The sequence below is a fragment of the Polyodon spathula genome, chromosome 4 (genome assembly GCF_017654505.1).
Source record: "Polyodon spathula isolate WHYD16114869_AA chromosome 4, ASM1765450v1, whole genome shotgun sequence".
NCBI lineage: Eukaryota > Metazoa > Chordata > Actinopteri > Acipenseriformes > Polyodontidae > Polyodon > Polyodon spathula.
Window position 1 is genome coordinate 91,618,567 of NC_054537.1, and position 17,967 is coordinate 91,636,533.

Here is a 17,967-nt window from a genome sequence, read left to right on the forward strand (position 1 = left end):
TTTGTCAATGTCCATCATTTATATACCTTTTTTTCTTTTTTCAGAAGTAAATGTGTTATAATAGTGATAAGTTTCTTTGGATGCTCGGTCTATGTTAAGTCTCTCAGACCCCTCTCGAACAGAGATGTGCTAGACAATATTGGCACGTACTATAGCCTACATGCAATCTGTAACATTTATTTTTACACTTTATAAATTACATATTTATATAAAGTATTTGTATTCTTTTTCCAGTTTTCTCCCAATTTTTCGTATATCCAATTATTGTTCAGATAGCTCACCGCTGCAACCGCCAAACTAACTAGAGAGAGACGAGGACAAGCACTCACATCCTCCGAAACGAGTTTCACTCTGCAATCCCGCTGTGCAGCCAGATCCAGAACTTGCGAAATTCAGAACGCTGTTCTGAATTTCGTATAGACCGGTGTGTGGATGACCGACCTGCCACAGAGGTTGCTGGTGTACAGTGAGCCAAGGACTCGCCAGCCGACATAACCCCCTACTAGCCCGGGCAGTGCTTGGCCAATTGTGCACTCACCCCCTGGTAACTCCCGTCCACGGTCGGCAGTGGTATAGCTTGGATCTGAACCAGCGATCTCCAAGCTATAGGGCACATCCTGCACTCCAGGCGGAGTGCCTTTACCAGATGCAAAACTCGGGAGCCCCCCTATTTATTTTTTTTTGATTGCAGCCTAAGTAATGTTTATTGACTATTGACGGTTGTGAGATTTATACACAAAGAGAAAACAGATCTTAAAGCTTTGTAACGCATGCAAAGTTTGCAAAAAATCTTCACTATATAGGTATATGTCGAGGATTTGTCAGATTTCTAAATATTTTTCCAGGTCTTGTTCCACTAAGACAATATACACTCATCTATATTCAAAATACTAAATGAAAGAAAGTAGTTTACTCCACTGCTAATCCAAACAACATGTTTAACTTACATTATATTCACTTCTTTAAACTTACTCGGCTATGGTGAAAGCAGATTACTCTGCTGTTTACTCTAAGAGTACCTACTCTTTAGCTGTTCTACTTTTATGCAAGCCACCCACAGTATTTTATTTGTCACTCTACAGCACGTGCAGTTGAAAAAAAGGAACAGTGCCGCAAATTAGATTTTTTTTTTTTTTTTTTTTTTTTTTTAACAGAAAAAAGCAATATTTTCTCAGGAGGCAAATATTTTATTTAAATGTAATCAGATTTACATTTATAAAGCAGCTTTTGAAATAAATTTTGATTCAGTTAATTGCCTTAGATTCCGAAACATAACCCTCTGTTGCCTTCATACACAAAGGAACATTGTTCTCCACAAAAATATATGAAAATATAATTTAAAGCACAGACACATAATACATTCACTATACACAGTATATCAAAATAGTCCTTACCTGTTTTATAATACTGTCACAATGTTAAACTAAATAGACTGGAATTCCATTAAAATATTCATTTACACGCCGCGATGACATTTTTATGACTGTTTAGCAAACCCATTCAGCACTCTGGTTTCATTGTATAATCCAGAGACAGAAGTGTCTGCATCACTTTCCTTTTTGAATCTCTGCCAGTATTTCAATTAGGCTGGAAATGAACACATAGGGCTAAAGTCAATGGAAACAAAATGTTTCTTAACATCCTACCTAACTTAAAAACCGCATGCCACAAGATACCCTTACTTATGGCTGATTTACCAGAGCTGCTAAAGACAATCAAACACCATTAGCTGAAGAAAAGTACAAAAAGACTAATCATACATTCAAAATCAGTTCATAGATGTACTTAAGACACGAGAACAGAATGTAACATGCTTAATGTGAGATGTCTAAGTCACTGGCATTCTGAAGGCATGGTGTAGAGGCTGCCAGAACCGAACTAAAACAACTCCTTGCTCTTCAAGTTACTGTGTACAACACTAGTTGTAAGACTCCAGCAACATGTTCCAGGACAGTGTCATTATACAGCAACACAGACATATGACATTGGAATGCTGTGAACTACAATACAAGGCAATCAGAAGATCATAATATAAAAAAGAAAAAAATATAATAAACATCAATAGGAGGCTCAGTGAATTAAAAAACACACACACACACACACACATATATATATATATATATATATATATATATATATATATATATATAATTTCCCTTGACACAAAATACTTTGCCTCCTTAAAAACATGCTTGTTTTCTTGGTTGTTGTTTCTTTTTTTTGCAACCACAGGCACATGCTATTACAGCGGTTACAAGTATTGGCAACACAACAATTTAAAACTCTACTGGCAATAGTTTACCTACAAAGTGCTTAAACACTTCATCTGCTGTGATGAAGAAATAGTTCCATTTTCCATGAGAGAGCATTGTAAGTGGTAGCAGAAATAATAATAATAGAAAAAGTTGGTACTAAAAGCATTTCAGGTCGAGTGAGTGGAGTAAAAAATGGAACAGTGAATTCTAAATACTGTATCTGGTGGTTTGGGCAAGGATCATGGTCCTCAAATGCTGACTGATACTGACCTGAGATCTGCTTGGAGCATAGATAAACAGAAATACCTCATAGTTTGTTTGTTTTTCAGTAATATCAGATAACTATTCATATTCTTATTGAAGTGTCCTTATTACAAAGTTTAAAGCATACACAAGGGAATTTTAAAAGTGTAATACAGCATAAAATAAAAATTAGAAATGAATCCTTTTTTTCAGGTTATGAAAGTATATACATATTTATATATATAAGGTAATTATCAATGTTATATTACAAACATTCAGATTTTTCTATTAATCCAAGTAAGTGTTTACTTGCAACTCTGGGATACTGTGTTGGAATGAAGACTGGGATCTGAATTTAAAGATTCAGACAGTATATTAACCCTAAATACAACTGTAAAGGGCTATTCATACTGGACCCCACGCGACTTGTCCTGTGATAATGTGACGCTTTCTCTGCGACACAACCTTTCACACCAGTGGTGGCAGGTGCACGTGATGTCATAGACCGCAGAGTGCTCATTGGTCAGTTCCCTAGCTTACTCACAACAATCGCTAAAATAGCCACCAATCCGGTTTTCAGTTGCATCACAGGCACGTGGCGCGGTGTGTTATACTGTAGACCTTTACTGTAACTTCTCCCAGTATTAGAAAATTCTTTAAACTCGACCAACCTTTTTTCAAACAAGCATGACTTCTGTCCTGCAAAAATACTAGTCTGCCTGCAGAGCATGTGTTAGGCCACCGAGCTGCAGTTGAAACTTTCCCAGTTTTTTTATACAATAATGTATCACACACACACACACACACACGTGTGTGTGTGTGTGTGTGTGTGCACATGTATATGTATATGATATGTGTGTGTGTATTTATGTATATATATATACACACACACACACACACACACACACACATGGATAATTAGCACCTTATGCCAAAAGTAATGAAAAATAGGTATGATAGCTGAATGTGCAAATGTACAAAAACACAAACTCTACAAAGATACATCATTCCAAAATACATGAAAAAAAATTAAAAGCATGCATTCAATCTGTAGTGTATGTTTTTTTTTTTTTTGGTTTGTTTTGTTTTTTTGTTAAAAGGGCTGAAAAACACTTGCCCTTCAAAAAATACGATGGCTGTTCTGAAAAAAATCAGCAACTGCTGGTGACGGTTGTTGGCACAGTGGGGACCAGCGGCGTCATTATTGCTGCATCTTCCTGATCACCTCGGCAGACAGTGGAGGGTGGAAGTTGATGGTGTGGTGCCGGAGCCCCTGAGCAGTCTTGTAGCTCTTTCCACAGCGGCACTTAAACGGCTTGCGCACACGGATCTGTGTTCTGTGACCATTCTTGGCATGGTACTTGATACCATTCACATTCTGAGGAAAGAGGAACAGCATGCTTGTTAACAATGAAAACAAAAGAAACCTGCAAACTAAAATGATTTCACAACAAAAGTGATCAATTATCTATTTTGAATTACTTCAAACTTATACTTCATATTATGAAACTGTTTCAACCAATGCTTAAAAAAATAAAAAAGGACTACACTCAAATAAACACTTCAAACTGTTATACAAGCAATTCTTACCTTTCCATTTCTGTGCTATAACATATATTATGAATATGACTTTGCCAGAAGTTATATTAGCCACATGTAATCCATGTCTCTTTAGTGTTTATTCTCCTCAAGGTCAAATTAGATGGCTGAACAGATTCAACTGACAGTTTTAACGACATAAAATACTATTTGTTACAAAAAAAAAAAAAAAAAATCCCTTTTGGCCAAAAAAAAAAAAAAATCCCTTTGGCCATTTAAGGAAGTGGGGAAAAAGGCATTCTGTCAGAATTCAAACTATTATTCTCTTTTATGCATCAATGACACCAAGGTTAAACAATCATAATTGGATGACAATATAGGTCTTGCACATAAAAGACAGCTGTCCCACAAGCCTCCTCCCTACTCACAGTCTGCAGGCCAATGAGCCTTAAAAGTCTGATGGCACACGAGAAAGGAGGAACGGGACTATTCACATTCCACCACAGACCGCAACATCATCTATTCATGATACCACCCAGCAAGTTAGCATTTCATTTCAATTCTCTTTCTTAAAATAACTCATCTTCACTGGCTGCTGTGTCTGGCCTCCAGATGTTGGCAGGTGGCATCGATAGTACCCTGTGCACTCAACAGAGAAGGCTATGCCGGAGAGAGAGAAAGGGATTTGACATTCCACATGTGGGACACATTACTGTTTTAGCGGTAATGTAGAGGAACTTTTTTTATTCTCTTACAAGACTGTCAGTGGCTTTGATAACGAGTGGAAGAATGGCCTGAGCACATAAGGCATCTAAACTATCTAATCGGGCTACAAAAAAATGGAGCTGCACATTGTGTGTACCTATACTGATGGTTTTCTATCAATTGGAGCAAAGAAGGGAAAACTGAACCACTAAAACCACAGATGGATAGATGGATGGATGGATGAATGTATGTATGTAGTATGTATGTATGTCCTGCTATGCAGTTTAGAAATGACTGTTTTATTTGATTAATTAACAACAACGATATGCAGTTTCATAAAAATACTACAAATAAACATGTAGATGCATAAAGACTGAATATATACTGAATATCAAAAGAAACACATCACTTAAATTTGGATAAAATTCACTAGATGCGATCGAAAAATGACAAACTGTTTTAGAGCAGGTGCAGTGACGTTTTATTGTGCTGATTAACAACTGACATCACGAAGATGCTGCAAAATGATCTGTCGATCTTGGGCAGGCTGGGCTTGAAGTTAATTTTTGTGTGCTGGGCGATTTCCTCCCTATGCTGCAGCCATTTAAAATAAGCTGCTTTCTGGAGACCTAACAGTAGGGCTGTGTCCGAAGGTTCGAAGGTTCATTCGCTAGCCAGGGATTCGAAGATTGTTTTAAACCTTCGAAGGTTCATCAGATGGGTTCAAGCACTGTATTTTTTTTTTTTTTTTTTTTTTAATTATTATTATTTCTGTTAACAGAAACTGTTTGACAATGTGTGAATACTATAATTCACAAATTAAATGTCAATCAGATGCATAATTCTTTCTTTTGATTTGTATAATGCATGTTACGCAACCAAAAGCCGTTATTAAAATCTGTAACCAAATCGTTAAGTAGTAACCGCTAAGTTTGGTGCGCTGGCGCCCAGAAGGAATGGGGCTGAGTTTTAAGAGTTAAAGAAAAAGACACTGCTTGCAAAACAGCACCTAGATAGACTTAATATTTTATTCAGTCTATCTAGGTGTTGTCTATCTCATAGTTTGTTTGTTTTTCAAAACTGTTTACTTACTGCCGTGCACCGAGTTTCTTTAATCCTTATAGAAAGCGGCCGAGAGTGACGTACGAGAGAATAAAGTCTGGCGGCACTTAAAATAACCAGCACTACTTTTATTTATTTATTTATTTTAACCAGAGCTACTCAGAATGCGGCTTATACTGCTTTCATCACTGACACCCACTTCCTTAGGGATTGTTGTAGCGTTTCAGGCATTCCAAATTAGGTGAAAAATACAGCAGCTTGGTGTCTTAAAATATCTCTGCGAGATTTTCCCACCGAGGCGGTTCAGAAACGGCAGTGAACCATCATAACTGCCTGTGTGAAAGGCTATCCCGCCACTGAAGCGCTACAGTGGGTGTGGTTTCAAACTCAACATAGCACGTCACTATAGCGTAGGTAGGTAAGGGGCATGCATGCAGCGCTGAGGCACAGCCATGGAACCTGTGGGCATGCAGAGTTATAGCTCCGGAACCTTGAGTTAACTCTCATAAAATGCTTTCTTTTTAAAATCTCAACGCAGTTCTTGCGAGTGCTAAAGACTGACAGCCTGCATGAATGATACAAGCAGCTTCTTACACTACTAGGTTGGTAACATTCATTTAAAAAAAGAACAATGGCAACTTTTTAATGAAAAAAAAAAATTGTAGCCTGCTACATTATATTAAACCAAAACAATAAAATGATTAACTATCTGGTTCTCTTGCCTTTTTAATGAATATAATTTAATTACTAGAGAATAAAAACACACTAAGTTAACAACTACCTAGCCTAAGTTTAATTAATCGTTTTTTTGGAATCTACCAGTGGCTTCTGTTGCATACACATCGCTGATAATAGCGCAGACCGTGGGTCAAACCAATGTTTGTGTCGGGGTGTGTTTTTTCATCAATGTCGTCCTTCTGGAGTCCTCTGAATGCCTTTTAATGTGTTTGATGTTTAAAACACTTTGTCCTGCGGTTGCCTTTAACTAATTTATCTACACACACTACTACTATATGATGTAGAATACGTGATTGTAAACATCTAACACAAGTACGTACAACATAGGAGCCGAATGAAGGAAAAAAAGGGGGCATATCTGATAGCCCCTGCAGTACAGAATTAACACAGACGTAACAAAGGAGAGAGCTGCTTCTGCATCCAGCTCTCAAATAATATCACAGACATTTGCAGAGCTTTTTGAGATGTCATAGTAATATGGATCGCATTGATGAGTTTGGTGATAAAATGAGTGATCAGGAGAGGATTGATTTATCAGTGTGCACGTCTGTAAAAAGGTATGGGAAAAATATAGCGAACAAGGGGTGGGGCTTGGCTGCAGAAGCAGTACTGAGTGTACTTTTGCGATTCAGTGCCTTTTAAACCTGTTTTACAATTAAACAGCGCATGCAAAATAAATAGCATGTGTGAAAATAAATAGGACATGATGTGCCTGACAAGCGCTGAATAAATGGACCGCTAAGGGTTAAGTGCATGTGCTTCAGTCACAGTCACTCAAGAGTGTCATGGTCAAGGATGAATGATCAAGTGATTAAAAAGAAACCAAAAACATTTTGTCAGTGTCCATCATTTAAATTCCTTTTTTTTTTTTTTCCAAAAATAAATTTGTTATAATAGTGATAAGTTTCTTTTGATGCTCAGTATATATTCCAATCTCTGTACCATCGTCACACCCTTTTAGCTATCTGGTCTGTGCTAATGCTATTCAGAAGGCATATATAAAGTATTTTTAAAATCCTGCAGTATAAAATAAAATATAGCAAATACATAACTCCGACAAATACCTAGAAAAGCAGGAAACAATTAATTGTGCATGAAATAAATACGGGGGGGGGGGGGGCTTGGGTGGTGAAACTATCTTAAAACTTCCTTTGTGTCCGCTGGTGAAGCCCATATGGCAGGCTTATCCAAGCAGTCTCAGTCTCTGTGCAGGAGAGGGCTCTACACTCTCACTCGTCCCTGACATTACCCTTTATTTGCTGCTTCTCTATGTTTCAGGCCCAGGATGGATCATTAATTCTTCTCCTGTCTTGTTGCTCAAGCACTTGAGACATGCAAGACAGGCCTCATGCATTTGAGATGAAGGCAACGAGATAGCAGGAGCAGCAGGCAGGAACGCCTTAGTTATATGGGCAATAAAGGAGATGCACTGGCAGTCAAACAGAGCACAGGCAGGATGTAGCAAATTACAGGGTGATTCTTCCATCTCTTCTCCCCTAAAGAGATCCTCATTGCAGTGCTTGTGTTCCCTCTGGGGAAATCAGTTCCTACTATCACCATGGCTTGTTTCCTTCCTGAGCCACACATTCAGTTTTATCATGTTCCCACCCCCCTTATACTGTTTCAGCAATAAAAGCCTCCAGCACAGTTAATAAGCTTGTGAGAAAGGACCAAAGAACTTCTAAACATTTGAAGACTTGGATCCTGTCAATGTGTTAACCCCTGGGAAGCAGAATGGCTGCAGGGGCAGAACATTGCAAAAAACAATATGCAATGTTATACAGTCTCCATCCCTCCTCTCTGGTTATGCTGCAAATATGTATGTAGTACATTTACTGTACAGCATGTTATAGAGAGAAGAATAACTTAGACCGAGGCTTGAAATGATACGGTTGTGCAGACTGATACAACTCGGATAACCTGTGACTTTTAGAGAGCCAAACTCCATTCAAGGATGTCTAAGATGAGAAAGGTGAAGGACCTCATTGAGTGTGAACATGAGAAGACAGTGGAAGCTGAACTAGCAGGTACATTGATAGCAGAAACTGTCAGAATGATGTTCATGACAGAAAAAAAAAAACACTGGGTAAACAAACCACAGCAAGGAGGACTAATGGTGCCCAGAAGAAGTAAGCAGACCATGACTGGAGACAGTTTCCACAGGTTACGTCTAGAAATGGCATACCTCAGCAGAAGCAGCCGCAGCACAGTCTGCAAACCCACTGTGAATAAAAGCTTCTGCAGTGAGGTACATAATAGTAGCTTGTAGTTTTGCAAATACAAAATGCTGCAGATTTTCTACAACAATAAGATGCTTAGTTCTTTGGACAGCTTTATTTTTTTTTTTGTTTGTTTGCAGTGTACACACTGCCGTCCAAGAAGTGGCCTGCTCCAGAGGAGGGCTCTGCGAGGCTTTGATTTGATTTTTGCTCTACTGTGAACACATCAGTCCCTGAGCTGGCTCACACAGGCATGTTGTGAACAGAGGACCCAGTGTGACTGTCACTCAGCTGTCTTCATGGGAACAAAATACCACCGGAGTGATCAGAGCTGGTGCTTGCCGCTAATTATTATTTTTTACATTTTTTAAATAACCTGTTCTGGGCAGTTTCACTCATGCACATGATCGTGGACATTTACTTCATTAGAGGAAGGAGACGAACACTTGAAGAAAATGGAGAACCAAGAAAATAACACTGCGTAGTTCATATATGCTGTGCTCAGCAAGTTTCATATTGTATTACCCTCAATATTTATTTGAAATGTGTCCTTCAATAACACGCGTATAACATATCATATCCAAACATTTTCACTGTAGAAAATACTCACACCGATACCTACATACTACTGTGTCTAATTTATAACAAATAAATACAATTACCATTTAGGGTGAATTGCTACTTACTGACTACAAAAAATGTAATATAAATAAATAAATACATAAATAAAATTCAGGGCTTTAGAAGTAAAACAGTACTTGTTCAAAAAAACTGCTGCTTGTTCATTCTCTTCATTTCATTTTCTTTAGTAAAACAGAGTACAAAAACAAACACTGATACAGCTCCACGTCATAAAGCAAAGCAGTAATACCTGGATGTCCTGGATTTTTTGTATTGTTTTGTATTTTTTGCAGACCTTCAAGGACATATAGAGGACACTATGGTGTAATATCGCACTTTCATACTTGATAAAATAAATGAACAAACAAGTAAACACATTAACAAAATAAAACACACATCCATGCGTTGCCATAACATGTGTTGTCATTTTTCAATTATTATTATTATTATTACAACCTGGGAAACGTTAACCCAGTGACCTTGTGTTTTCTTTTCAGATGACAATGTGGGGGTGATCACATTAAGACTGACTCAGCTTACCTTGTATCTCTTTTTACACCCAGGGACAGGGCAGGCAAAAGGCTTTTCATCTCCTCCATTCATACACATAGAGCTCAGGATAGACTCCGAGCTAATGGCACTTTCTGTGGTCCAGGACTCATCGCTATCCGATTCTTCATAGTCCACTTCTTCTTCATCATACTCGCTACCTAGGAAACCAGAACACCCACATTACAACAGAAGCAATGGGAGCTGACATGATTCATTCAACAACCCTCACAACCAACAAACCACTAAGGGAGAGTTTAAATTGCTGAAGAAAAACAAGTTTAATCACATGAAGAGAGAAAGAAAAAAAAGGTGCCTGTTGGAGTCATATGTAATTGTGGTAGGTACTGCTGCATCACATCTCTTCCAACACCAATGACCATTTTCAATTTGTAATAACTTCAACCACAGTGCTATTGGTAATTACATCTGCTGGTGTTACAAGCCAGATCCCGCTATGCAGCTCATAAATCCAGCTACAAACAGTCATTTTCACAGAGGGACTTTTTTTCCCCCAGGAAGACAAAACAACCTAATGTTTAGCCTGAAAAAAATAAAAATAAAAGGCTGGTAAATGTTAATTAAGGCATTCTTGGCCTACCACCTTTTTCCGTTGCCTGTAGTAGTACTAGCTAGACTCTAATAAGACAGCTCATAATAATACTGTAATGTGCTTTACAATGCGGTGTTACAAACCCGGGACACTGTAGATCTCCAAGCCGGGGGCCATAACAGCAATGTATTGCCAAATGATTTGTTTATTTAGCAGACTCCTTTATGCAAAGTGACTTGTAGCGATGAACATTTCGTACATACATACAAACATACATACATACATGCAATGTTTTTGTGAGTAGCTGCACATTTACTGGACATCCAAAATGCTGTCCTGAAGAAATATAAAACCTTTATACTATAAATATACAATACATATAAATGGACAAATGAAAAAAAAAAAAAAAAAACTATATATATAAGGCCTCCGCCCAAGATTCTTCCACAAAAGCTTGTCTGCTGCGTCTCTCATCCATGTTTCTCCAGGGTGTTTCCTAATTTCTGCTAATTTTGATATATATATATATATATATATATATATATATATATATATATATATATATATATATATATATATATAGGATTTTCACATTTGGATATTCGCTCATAATTTAAATATTCGTCCGGATATTCGTTTGTTTTTCAAAAAGTAATAAAAGCCATTCTATTGCTCTGAATACAGGCAGAGACAGCATAGCAGCATGGGGCGTAGCCGTGGCCCCTGTGTGTGTGCCTTTATTTCACAGCAAGACCTCACAATATATAACACGTTAAAACAGAAAAATATCCCATGAGTAAAGAATGTGTTGTCTTGGACTTACTTTACCCCACTGAACTAACTAAAAAACAAAATATGCCAAATAGCAGTTCAAGTTAAACGTTGTTTGTTTATTCCAGAAATAAAGAGTACCTAAAGTTGACAACACATTTTATTAATTTTTACATTTTTCATTCCTTGCCATTTCTGATTCTTCGCAGTAAACAGTGACCATAGACACGTTTTCATAAAGTAATAACACAAGGTTTACTTGTACCTTTTTGTAGCTGAACAAGCAAACAAACTGACATTTAACTTTAAACACTGCAAATAAAACAAATGTGGAAATGGTGTTGTAAAGTGAAGGTGAAAAATCTCACCCTTTTGGTTCTCGTTTATTACATTCCACATAACAGAAAGTCGCAAAAAATATCTAAAATATATCCAGTCTACATAAAAATCCCTACACAAGATTTTCAGCAAGTTGGGCCCTGTTTAAGCGAGGCATTTCACAACGACGTGCTTGCCTTTTTTCTGTCCCATGAGATTCTGACTTGCCCTAAAGCAGCACAACATATTTTTGACCCAGATGGCCTTCCATAGAGATCCCTATGCATGCACACGCACAATCTGGTTGTTTACTTTTTGCTGTCTAAAAATTTTAAATAGAGGCTCAAGAGCTGCTGTGTTGATTCAGTGTTTTTTTTTTTTGTTTTGTTTTTTTGAACTCTTTTTCGAGCCCATTTTTTAAACGGTAAAAAAATTCTGACAGAGAGCGTTAAATAAACTCAAGTTTATTTTGTCAATAAGTAAACATACCCAAATGGGTATTAAAAAAAAATAAAAAAATTTGTTTGAATTTCAGATATTTGTCCCAGGGTCGATAATATTATATATATATATATATATATATATATATATATATATATATATATATATATATATATATATATATATATATATATATATATATATAACTGTTGTCCAATTGATGGGTGAAACAGTTATTTTAAAATTATGAGTTCTGTCCATTTAAATTACAAATCACATCTTGAATCTCAATCAGTAGACTTAATCTAACCATAACTAGTGTGTTGTGCTGACAAGGAAAAAACTACAGTAAAGCCCATGTATGTTAAATAATGTCCTTCAATTCACCAGTAGCAAATGAGGAAGGACAACAGAGTAGCAAGATTGGATTTAGCAGTCCCCATTAGCATTGCACAGGTATGCAACCTTCAGCTCCCCTGCTGTGGGATTGGGGCCCATGTGACATGCATTGGATGTACCTCCTAGGGTCACAGCCCTGTTACAATAGGTTTAAGCCCTCATGATTTACTAAATACGTTTAGAATACTAGGGGCTAAAGCAGCCGGACTGACAATGTCTCCGGTTCTCGCGGTGCAAAATCAGTACTCAACCACTTAAAAGAACAAGCAAACTTGATTTTGGGTGTGTGTACTGGATAAAAAGGTAAGGGTTTGCAATTTGCACTCCCCTGCAAAGCAGGAAATGTTCCACCTTTAGTCACAGGATACTAATTGAACTCTGGCACACGTTTAAAGGCTATTTTAACAAAGTTTACATTTGAATTAAAAACATTTGTACAACAAAAATGAACATCTGCTACGTTCTTAAAACTCCTGAATATATAACCAAGTAGCATAATTAGCATTACATACTGTAGCTAGTAGTTCCTAGTAAACAGCACTCTTTTTGAAGGCATATATTGAAAGTGCTGTACCACAAACCCTGTAGAACACTAATAGGATCACCCAAACCATGTTTCTCAAAAAAAAAAAAAAAAAAAAATCTAACTTGTTAATGTGGACATCTTATATACAAGTTCTTATATGCAATCACTGTGTTCTAAACTGAACTTCTAGTAGAAGCCTTATGATCTGGAAATTAAGGAATCAATCTGTGGGAAATAATTTGTTTCACAATAAAGCCTTTAGGCTAAAGTAAGTGTCTCATACCAGCGATGCTAAAAAAAAGTACCTTGGTATGTATTAACAACATTTTATACAGACTAATAAGTTTCAAGGTCTGGAGGTCATTATTTTTAAGCACCAAGAATCAAGATAAATACTGTACATAGAAGATTTGTATTATTTACTGTTAAACTTGGGGGTTCAGTGGCAGACAGCTATATATTATAATTTTTTTAATAACCTGAAAATCAGAATGTTTCTTCATGTGGGATACTTTTACAGGGTTCTTTGGTGAAATATTTATGGCACACACAATTACAAACTATCATAAATGGGATTAGGCAGCATGAATGAAGTCTGACTAGATCCCATTCATGTCTTTATTTAAAGCGTTTGACATAAAATTGGCAGCTTTTTTTAATGCTAATTGGATCCCACCTCCCACTGACTGATCCCTTAAAAGACATCAAGGGCAGACTATGAGAAACGTTACTTATGAGCCACACCTGACCACCACCAACCTGCAGCTTGTTTATTTAAAGTGAACTGAAAGTTTGAAAATGAATTACACAATAAGACTGAGTTTGGATGAACAGGACGTTCTGTAAGAACAAAAGCATGGAACAAAAAATTACCTGTGTCTCAAAGGCTTTTAATTAAACACAGCTTTTGAGACTTCTAAACAATCTTTTATTCTGTTTTAAAAGCTACATGCTGTGTTTGATTCCTAACAATAAACTATGACAGTTTGATTAAAAAAATAAGTGCACCGTGTTTACTGAAGCATTTGCAACTAAAAAGGACATACAACTATCAAACACAATAGTTAACAGCATTTTACTCTTCTATTCCTTCCTAGCAGAAAATGAATTATTACGTACGATTATTTGACTGTTCAAACTATTCTGATGAGTAAAATAAATTGGAGCAAACTACTTACTTTATATATACTCTTTTTTACACTTTATAGCCATTAAACTCCATTTTACTTCTAATAAAAAAAAAACACTTTCAAGTCCATTGTTAAAAATATTAAAAAAAAAAAAAAAATGATGTGAACCATGCTCTTTTTACAGTGTTCTTGCAGTAATTAGAAGAATCATTTGACAGGCAAGAGACTTTTAATTAACGTAGAAAACCAGTCCCTTCTAGTTTAACGTGCAGTATATCTCACTCCACATGGAGACGGCAGCACAGTACATGTTACTCTATTCATTTCACAGGCCTGTCTCATACAGACAGTCAGAGGTAACCTCAAGAGTCAGGAGTGCAGAGGCCACCCTGAATGAACCACTCGAGGCTCCAGGAAGGGTCCAGGATTCTCCATCAGAGTCAGACAGCAGAGACCCTACTCAGCAGCACCCTATGTAGCATACTGCTTTGAGTCTCGCACATAATGCCAGTGTCACCTTAGAAAAGAATGGCCTGTTCAAAACAGGTCTAATTAGAGTGTTTACACCTGTGGTTTAGCCATATTTCCACTCGTATTAAGCTATTCTCTTCAGTTACAGAACTACAGTGTGTACTCATTTGGCTATTTATCTTTCATGACAAGCCAGGCTAGAATCTAAAACCATGACTATGATGATGAAAAAAAAAAAAAAAAAAAAAACTAAATGATGTGAGTGACTAAGTGAGCACAGACATCACTATTTGTATCTGTGTGAATTCCCTTTCACAACCACGTATAAGGAAATTATATCTGTTCCTGAACTAGAGAGGCATGCTCCAGCTCCACCAGAGAAATAGCTTTAGAATAGTAGACTTGTTTCATCAAAGATATGTCACACTAACATGTTATCCCCAGGGGTGTGCAATTCGCCCAGCCAGCAACAGTCCTTTAAAAATCAGGGGTTCAGCAGTTACAAAACTGAAAGAACATCAAGAAAAATCAGAATTCCCCAAAACAGCAGTAATAGTTGGCAATTTATTTATATGTATAGTTTTTTTTTAAGGAGATGTGGCAGTGTTTGGTGTTTTCGCCTTTCTTACTCTTTCAGAATTGTGTCAATAGGTCTTCAAGAACAAAACAGGCAATTTGCACTAGACTACACAATTACAGAAGCAATGCTGAGAAATCTACTGTACCACTCTATCCACCCCCCCAAACACGTGCACAATAAAAAAGAAATACTCAAAATAATAACAAGTAGGAACAAAAACACCATGAGAAATACAGATGCATACTTTTCCCAGTGAATTTCATGTTTCTCAGATTCCTCAAAACATGCAGTTGTCTAGCAGTGACACTATTGCCAGGTAGGGGACAGGATCAGCTGTCAATTCATCCAAATAAATTAGCTGTCAATTCCTCCTCATAGTTCAGCTGTGGATTAAACGGATCTGGCATATATATATTATATATATATATATATATATATATATATATATATATATATATATATATATATATATATATATATATATATATATATAGTCAAGAACTCTACATTTCTGCTCCTCCCCCCAAAAGACCATCTTCAAAGCAGGCAAAACTCACATGAACACAAATGAGATTGGGAATGGAGTTGCATTCTCATTATGATTGAGTCCCCTGGTTATGGAGGCTCAGCACACTTGGGCTGTGTTTCACTGGGCACGTTTCTGAATGTTGCACTGCACCATGTCAATAGTTGCATGGCTTTGAATATTACATGGCGTCGCGGGCAAGTGGCAAAACATGTGAAGTGTGCAAAGGAAGTTTATTATTTTCAAATATTGATTAGGGACATTGATTTAGCCCAAGACGGGAAAAAGATTAAACAAACCGATACTCCAGAGTTATAGTCATAGTTATCACACAGTTTTATCAATGTGTTATTTGTGATTCTCTGCATACTAAGCCAGTATGTTTATTAAACTGTGCTCATGTAAATGAGTCATTCATGTCATTGAGGTTATCAGCTCAGATCAGCGCTTCTAGAAAGGAGCACATATACTGCAGTAGGATGGCTGTCAAGAAACCCACATTTTAAATCCGTGCCTTAACTGTTTTTAAGAATCTACACGCTAAAGACCAAAATCAAAACATCTTGTTTTCTAATGTTTGCAATTATTCCTCAATCTGTACAAAATATAGGAAAACCTCAAGCAACATTTTGGCTCTGATTTTAGCTATCACCGATCTTCTGCTGGGTGTTATCTGATCCCAAGAGGGGATGTATTGCAAATTAATTCAAAATATTTATTGCTGAAAAATGCAACAATTAAATTAATTGCACCAAATGGGATACTGACATCATCTACATTTCCCATCTGTTTAACAACCTATTATGTTTGTGCAATAGGAAGCTCTGTTTCAGCTTTGTTACTCACAATGATTACTAACGATTCCTCCAAAAGCTTCCTCTGAAAAGGCTGACTGTGAGGAAGGGAGGTGGGAAAGTGTAGTAGTGATTTGCTTTGCACTATAGCCCAGTGAAGGCATGTGCATTGACATTTATACAACATTATATATATCCCCAGGAATCTTCTCAATAACTTTTTTTTTTTTTTTTTTGTGGAGCAGACAGAAAATGATCTAAGCAGATATCACATTAGGAACTAATATGGAACACACAATTGTAAATTAAACAATAAATACATTAGAAAAATCCCCATCAAACTACAAACCTGCGATATTAGTGACGTGAGACACTTGCCTTATTTAAGAGTTCTAAAAGCACACAACGAAAGGCACTGCTGCCAACCATGTGAATATATTGTGGTTTCACGTCATTGGCTGCCATTCTGATGTTCATGGGTGTGGCAGTGATAAACCACATTAAAAACACAACAACTTATTTTTTTATTTTTTTTTTGCCATACAGTTATTCCATCCATGTTCAGTTATCAAAGCTTTGTTTATATCGAAATGTTCCAAATATCTTTACGCTACAAGTGATCCAGCTTTGTTTCATAATTATATAAATTAAGCAATCCCTAGCCCACAGCAATGAATGCCTATTACATGTTAGCCTGCCAGCTACTTAGCAGCTGCACTTCTGAGCAAAATAGAGGTTTCCTTTCACGAAATCCTTAAAAAAAGGCAATTTTATCATAGGCTGCAGAATTGGCAATTTATCTGAAAAGTGTGGTTTATAAATTACTTCATTCCACTGTACCTCAAGGGGACAACTGAACCATGAACCGCCAGCAACCCTGAACCTGCGTCAAGGAGGAAATCACTTCTCATCCCCCAAATCATTTATAGCAAGGTCCTGCTGCAATGCAACAGCACTGAGTGGAAATTGGGTCAAAGGAGGCAAGCAGCTTGCCTCTGGGGGGTGCAGATAAGTCAGTGTCAAACTCTTTAGGAAAATCTTTTAACTGCAAAATCTTCTCCAGCACCGATACTTTGACTATACATGTAGTATGTATGTGTATATATATATATATATATATATATATATATATATATATATATATATATATATATATATATATATATATATATATATATATATATATATATATATATATATACACATATACATATATATATATATATATATATTAGCTCAAAGAGCCAGCTGCCCAACGTTTCGATATGTTGTACATATCTTTCTCAAGGGAGCCTGTGTTTGAATCAAAACATTGGAGGTATTTATAGGTGTTTGACGGCATGACAACTACTTGTTATTGTTTATATTCAAATCCATGATTTATTCTTACATGATGTAATGGTGTTCTATATGTGACATCACTTTTACTTATATCTTTAAATCTATATTAATTCTAATTAACATTATTTTATATAAACTTATATTTATATTATCATGCAATGCTGGCTCTGAGGATCAGCCTTGATA

General features: G+C 36.6%; 1 protein-coding gene across 1 annotated transcript in view; it reads right to left on the reverse strand.

The window, feature by feature from the left end:
• Positions 1 to 2,111: 2,111 nt before the first annotated feature.
• Positions 2,112 to 17,967, reverse strand: part of jazf1b (JAZF zinc finger 1b) — a 66,225-nt gene continuing 50,369 nt past the window's right edge. Inside the window, exons 4-5 of the mRNA XM_041249035.1 lie at positions 9,923 to 10,092; positions 2,112 to 3,876 (exon numbers count right to left, since the gene is read on the reverse strand). Coding sequence (XP_041104969.1) covers positions 3,700 to 3,876; positions 9,923 to 10,092 — 347 coding nt within the window. The 3' untranslated portion in view covers positions 2,112 to 3,699. The remainder of the gene's footprint in view (positions 3,877 to 9,922; positions 10,093 to 17,967) is intronic.